This window comes from Diuraphis noxia, unplaced genomic scaffold (genome assembly GCF_037042655.1).
Source record: "Diuraphis noxia isolate RWA-SAM2 unplaced genomic scaffold, SU_Dnox_SAM2 contig0005, whole genome shotgun sequence".
Lineage (NCBI taxonomy): Eukaryota > Metazoa > Arthropoda > Insecta > Hemiptera > Aphididae > Diuraphis > Diuraphis noxia.
In genome coordinates, this window is record NW_028301715.1 from 44059172 (window position 1) to 44066440 (window position 7269).

The 7269-nt window shown below is 34.5% G+C and overlaps 1 protein-coding gene and 1 long non-coding RNA gene across 2 annotated transcripts in view; one reads left to right on the top strand and one right to left on the bottom strand.

The window, feature by feature from the left end:
• Dop1R1 (Dopamine 1-like receptor 1) overlaps positions 1-3013 on the top strand; it is a 234156-nt gene extending 231143 nt beyond the window's left edge. The window contains exon 4 of the mRNA XM_089228932.1: positions 1268-3013. Coding sequence (XP_089085058.1) covers positions 1268-2222 — 955 coding nt within the window. The 3' untranslated portion in view covers positions 2223-3013. The remainder of the gene's footprint in view (positions 1-1267) is intronic.
• Positions 2885-7011, bottom strand: LOC149055394 (uncharacterized). The gene is made up of 3 exons (XR_016191975.1): positions 3721-7011; positions 3379-3639; positions 2885-3304 (listed from the first exon to the last, which is right to left on the bottom strand). It is a non-coding gene; the product is annotated as an uncharacterized LOC149055394 (long non-coding RNA).
• Between the last annotated feature and the right edge of the window lie 258 nt (positions 7012-7269).

The following is a 7269-nucleotide window of genomic DNA, read 5'->3' on the forward strand; positions in this document are numbered from 1 at the left end:
AGGTCGCATGTAGATAACGGTTAACAGAAATCAACGAACAGTGGTTAAATTAGGTCAGATAATATTATCATATCTGCTAACTTTCTACTTCAATATAAACGATTACATCTTTAGAGGACGACAAATATAATCAAATCCTGAACAATTATAAGTATACCACTCAAGTAGGTATAGAACGATATGTAAATAAAACGGGTCTCAATTTTTATGAATCCATTTCCTCGTAAAGTCCCCCAGTATTTGTTTTTTTTTTTTATAAAAAAAATGTGAGTACCACTTGTGCATAAGTTTATAGGCTATAGGTACCTAAAGGAATAAAATATTATGTAAGCTCAACTAGTTTGATTTATAATTTTTTTTTTTACATTACTCAGAAGACTCCTCTAACAGACAGCTCAAATTAAATTCCATTTTTTTTACCGTTTCCTATATATTAAACACTTTTAAATTTTCTACGATAAATTACAATTAATGTTAATGATCAAAGAGGAACTTGAGTAAATACTATTAAATAAAATTGAACATTTTTGTTTATAGTTATAAGCGATGCAGCTTTGACGTACCAACTGGTAATATTTGTTCTAGGATGATGAAATTATGCTGTTGTGTTTTTGATATGAAGTTGTATGGAATTTAACGTAAACTAAACCTTACATTTATCAAACGATTTCATCGAGGTTCTAGATACTTAATCAGATAATCTATATGTAGGATTAAAATCTCAGAAAGCATTATATTTCGATTATAATATTATTGCATAACTATATCCGCAGTCTATTGACGCTATAATGTCTAGTTTAAGTATAGATAAATGAAAATCATAATTTTTCTTCGATTTCACTCGAATTATAACAAGTAGTGTACTAAATAATATACGTAGATAATAGCGTTTAAAATTATAGAACTTAAAGGTGCGGCATCTTATACCTTGATTTAAGCACACGTCTGAAATATGCAGTGTTTTGGTTATATTAGGTCTTATTATATTACTCTTTATCCGATCTATAAGACGACAACTTGCTCGCGTCGAGTGCTTTATCAGCTCACTTGTTTTTATAGTTTCTAAATATAAAGATTATTCCATGCACCATCCAAACGACGTCCATAATGTAGCGAAGTCTCTCGCGAGTCACTTGGAACGACATAGCGCCTCCCCATCACAAATGTTACCCGAATCGCACATTATGTAGTACGATGTTCATATTCGTCGCGTTCGACAACGTTATTGACCTACCTATTATATCAACTGATGTTCGTTGTGTTATAGGTACACGACGTACTTGAACCGGAGGAACGCGCTGCTCGGCATCGCTGGGGTCTGGGCGCTGGCCGCGTTCGTGTCCGTGGTGCCCATCTGCATACTGAGCATACACCGGCCGCCAAAACCGGTTGTGTTCCACGCGGGCGACACCGAGTACATGCGGTGCGCGCTGGACCTGACGCCCGAGTACGCCATCATATCATCGTGCATCAGCTTCTACATACCGTGCGTGGTTATGATCGGCATCTACTGCCGGCTGTACCGGTACGCGCAGAAGCACGTGCAGAGCATCCGGGCGGTCACGCGGCCGCTGACCACGACGACGACCACGACGACCGGTGCGGCCGCGGCGTCGTCCGCCACGCTGACGGCCGTTCACCACCACACGTCGCCGTACCACGTGAGCGACCACAAGGCCGCCATCACGGTGGGCGTGATCATGGGCACGTTCCTGCTGTGCTGGGTGCCGTTCTTCTGCGTCAACATCATCGCGGCGTTCTGCAAGACGTGCATACCCGAGGCCGCGTTCAAGGTGCTCACGTGGCTCGGCTACTCCAACTCGGCGTTCAACCCGATCATCTACTCGATATTCAACACCGAGTTCCGGGACGCGTTCCGCCGCATACTCACCACCCACTATCCGGACTGGTGCTTCTGCAAGGGTTACCGGACCGTGGTGCTCAGCTCGGACGCGTCGTTCCGGCACAACCAACGGCGGAAGCCGACCGGCGGCGGCTGCGATTTCGTGTCGTCCGCCTCGGCCACGGCCGTCGTCGCCGCGTCCACCGTCGTCAAGCACAACGGCAAGGCAGCCGCCGCGATGGCGTCCGCGCAGCAACCGGGATGCGGTGCCGTGGGCGCGCCGTCGATCGCGAGTCCGAGATCGTCGGTGGCGTCGCTCCGCCAGTCGCGGCTCAACTCGTCGGAAAAGATCATCATCGAAGCCGACGAGGAGATCTGACCGCCCCGCGGTGGCTGGCAACCGCGCGACGACATGCCTCGTTTCACCGTCGAGTATCTCGTCTGAACGACAATATTTGTAGAAACGCACATACGTGTCGTACAATATTATTCGGTTAAATTATTATGATGTAATAATCTATAATATTGTATTATTCGTTCAAAAATCATTATTTATACAATTAATAATATATTATCATGATCCCTCATTCCACGGTCCGGCGTTCTATACCCGCCATGGTTGTATACCGCTAACAGGACAGGAATCGTTTAAATTTTCCCCAAAAGTACGTTTTCTCTAAAGGATATTTCGACCGATTACCGCGTCAAATCATCGTGCTGTTCCACTGTTTGACGCGGTAATCGGTCGAAATATCCGAACCAAAATATTCTCGAAAAAATATTCAAATTTATCCGTTTTTACGTAAATTAGTAGATTACACTTTACTTTCTAATAAAATTAACTCATAAATATATTAATTACGTCAGTAGTAATAATATCACAAAATATACTGCACACACATTAGTCGAATTGTCAAATAATATAAAATAAAATGTAAAACAATTTGTTTTTATGAATACAGGAATAATTTGCTAAAAAAATGACTACCTACACTACTTTCTAAAAATTTAGAAAAATGTTTTTAAAAAAAAACACACACACATAATTGTAAAAACAATAACATTCATATAAAATTGTCAAATACAATTAGCTCAAATATTAAATTATAAAATTTACACGTCAAATTAGTTAAACCTAGATGATAATATGATAGTAAAATGTCAAATAATTTGTTAAAAAAAATTACTGCCTTCACTAAAAATTTAGAAAAACGTTTTTTAAAATAGAAAATTTTATTTAATTTTCTAATAAAATTAGCAATAGCATTTAAAAAATGTTGAATGTCCTTTCTTCCATCATTGTACTCCTTGCAAAGATGTTTTAATATATATTTTATTTTTATTTTTCGATGGTGGTCCATTAGTACCCAGTTTACGCTGTGCGACTTTAGTTTCGTCTGCTGCATTTTCATGCCGCATCTTAGTAATCTATGTCCAAATTGTTGGATGTTTGTGATTCACCTTAATTAATATTAAACAAATTATATTAAATATTTTAATTGAATTTTAATACCTAATAATGAATAAGTACTTACTAAGTTGGAAAACCGATTATTCCATCCCTCACTGAGTATATTGTTAGTCTGATCTCCGTTGTTTAATGTTACGTCTCTTACATTCCAGACAAATGGTGGAAAATGAGGAGATTTTTTTTCGAAATCTTATACGTGTCTCCAATTGCCCGTTCCCAATTTTTTTATACTACCCTACATATGTGCGCTCAAAATACTCGACCAAATCTGTAGCTTCTTCAGGCATGATACTTTTTAAATAATTTAATCCTTGAACAAATCAAGCTATTAATGGACATTTAAAATTTAAAATTTTTTAAATATTTAAAATTATTAAATTATATTTTAAGTTATAACTATATTTACCTGTATTAATATGATTTATTGGTAAAAACGCCAGGCTGTCTAACATGCCACAAAAATGGGAAAACTCTTCATTTGACCTGTACAATTATTGTTCAAGACCTAACTGTTATATTTTTCTGTGGGTACACAGAGATGAAAAAAGCATTCCTGGATTTGTACATCTTCTCCAATAACAGTTTTCATAGCATTGATTACAGCTTTTTCAAAGTCCACATTAATTATCTGTGGGTCCGGAAACAAATTTCTTTCGGCACATTTATGTATTATGATTTGAAGCATTTCTTCGTAACTAGATTCTGTTTTATTTTTAAGCAAAATAAAAGCGGCAGCTATAAAAACACTATTTACTTTAATTCGAATGACATTGAAACATTAGTGGAGCCATTGAAAAATTTCCGTCCATATACATGTAGAAGATTCTGTTAGATATTTTAAACAATTATCCGTTCGTCAATTCCGTTCTCGCGCAACAAAAATCGTGTTGATTTGTCATCCAAATAACACCAATCATTTTCAATAATTAATTGATTAAGACAGTTAGGATTTATTGGATTGTTCTTCAATTTTTGTCTCCTTAATCTTCTTTTCATGATTTCTTCGGTTGGCATCTGCAGGAGCTTTTGTTTTACGGTCCACTTTTGCTACCACTCCAGCAAATATTTATCCTGGTTTTTTTTCATTATATTAGGTATATTTTTATAATTAAATAATTTGATATTTGAGTTAATTTTATTATAAAGTGTAATTTACTAATTTACGTAAAAACAGATAAATTTGGATATTTTTGTCATTAGATATTTTAGTTTGGATATTTGGTCCTTGACGTCGACTGTGACAGGACCCATAGTTAAAGCTAAAAGCCAAATGACGCTACAACTAAAACGTGTCAGGAAAACAGAAACCTGCGATATTTTGTAGGCACAATTTTTACGCGTTTTCCCGAGTCAAAAGATTTTCACCGATTCGATTGGTTTTATTTTTTTTTTTTGGTTACCGGTATGTAATAGCTGTAGACCAAAATCTCGTTTTTACTAAAATCGTTCCGAAAACGAACAAAAATTACAAAAAAAGCCAATCCTCTCACTGCACCAATCTCATATCCACGATTCTCACATCGATCGTCGCCACATTACCCTGTGCAGGACGATAGATTCTACCATGATAAGAAGTATGCTACTCAATGATAAGACCGTGCAAATTTTTGTTAAAGAACAATGCTTATTATATGCAACCATCAATAAATTCAAGATGACGTCACCCGTATACATTTAATCTTATACAATGCAATATGCACAAAAACTCAAGGCGTTACACATGCAGGAACTAAGACGAAAACAAGGTTCGTGTTTAGCATACTTCTTTTTATTTGTACCATAGATTATACCATGCCACAATATAGATTGATATTAAAGTTTCCTTTAATGATTTTCCGTCGTACATATTGAAATATTGCATTCCGTCCCGTTTGGTATACTGCTGGGTTATCATCACTTGGTGAACCATATTTACAATATAGGTACCTATCCAGGCCACCCATATCAATTGTATGATCCACGTGCATAATATTTTTGTTGGCCCTATACAAAACTTTCGACAAAATACAATCCATTACAAACGATATAGGTGTCCCATTTCTTGGATGGATTGATTTCTTGGAAATCAATGGCTAACCCATAGCTTAAAATAATAAAATTACCTACTCGATATATCATAATATACATTTATACAGTAAAATATTGTTTAATATAAAATAAGTATTTCTATTAATATTTCAAAAATTACAAATTCATTTAAACGGACCCATATATTCCAGGTCCAGCGTCATCCCTTCCCTCTTGTGGGTGCTCTGCCTAAAACTGGTATATTAATAATATATAATATAATGTTTACATAATATTACCCTAAGGTTTAAATATTTCACTACACGAATTTATAATAATATTATCTACAGATCAAAATAATTTCACTGTATATTAACACGCTATTTTGATCATGACGATCGTATTCCGATGTTCCCAAAATCCATATCCATCGGGTACGTATTGTTTAAACTACCCGTAAATTTAAGATATGAATAAATTAATATTCCGTATTCTTTTTTTAAATCGTTATTGTTTAGTATAAATGTATATACTCAATGTGCCAAATTTTTTGTCGCATTTTACGTTGTTAACATTCAATTTTGTATCATAGATACCTAACTGTGTTTTGCAATGATAGTAGTTCCTATTTTAGGTGAGATGCTCGTGCATATATGATTACTTTCATTTGTGTCTTTGATCTTAATCCATAACATTATGGACATTTTTAACAACTTATTACTTATATGACTATAACATGTCACTTGATCATCGATTTGTCCCTTATAATACTATTTTATTCATTAAGCGTTTTTACAGAGATCGAAGTTAATGTTTAGGTAAGTAGCCGTTTGTACGTGCGTAGTAAAAAAAAAAAAAAATAGTTGTTACATATTTTGAAGGGTAGTGCGATCTTCGATCTTTTCGTGTTATGTAACAATCTGCTCAATTATGTTATCCGAAATTCCATGAATTAAATTAAATTAAAATACGAAGCTAAAAAAAGTAAATTAAAATTAAATGTTTTTATAATCATAATCGTTCAAAGAAAAAAATAATGATAATAATGATTCTCTCCCAGAAATATTACAACAATCATATACCTATGGAATAGACGGACAATATTGCACATAAAAAAAAACTACTTGCCGTAAGTTGACCGTTTGATTTACGCGTATAAATTATGATATAATACTATTATAACTTCTATATTTGGAACATAATATTACTAGAGACATAATTTATTCCATTTTTTTTAAATTTAACGGTCCGACGATAGAGTAAACCAAAACAGTTAAATCAGATAATACATCAGTCACCTAAATGTATGCTTTAAGTTAGGACTTAGTACGGACGTTAATACCGGCGCATCCGAGTAGGGTCCCAAGTACTATAGGGTTAAATCGCAGATACTACACTGTAGTTGGGTGCGGGTTTTTTTTTGGCTATCGAACGATTGAGAACATTATACCTTTTTGGCCAAACGATTGAGAACACTTAAAAGTTAAAAATAACAAAGAACTTACCGCTGACCCAAAAAAAAAACCCAAAAAAGAATACGATTGAGAACGAATTTACGTGCAACGTTGCCATATCATTTATTATTTTCATTTAACAAATATTCTTGAAGAACGTCACTTAGGTATGTAGTATAAATATGTTTAAAAATGTAGAATTATAAGAATATGTATTAAATATGTAAAAAAAAGTAAAACATGTAGAATATTATAAAAATATGTATAGAAAATGTAATAAATATGTTATGAGTTTATGACTAATGAGTTACCTATAAATTAGTTAAAGCGGGATAACATAATCCAACATACTCTAGATATTTTAAGAAATTATTACAACTTTTATTTGCTACATACCACATATTATATATATGAATATTAATTAATTTTTCCTTTTTTTTTATTGGTATTTCTTTTTTTTACCCTGTTATATCGTTGCTATTTTTAACCGACTA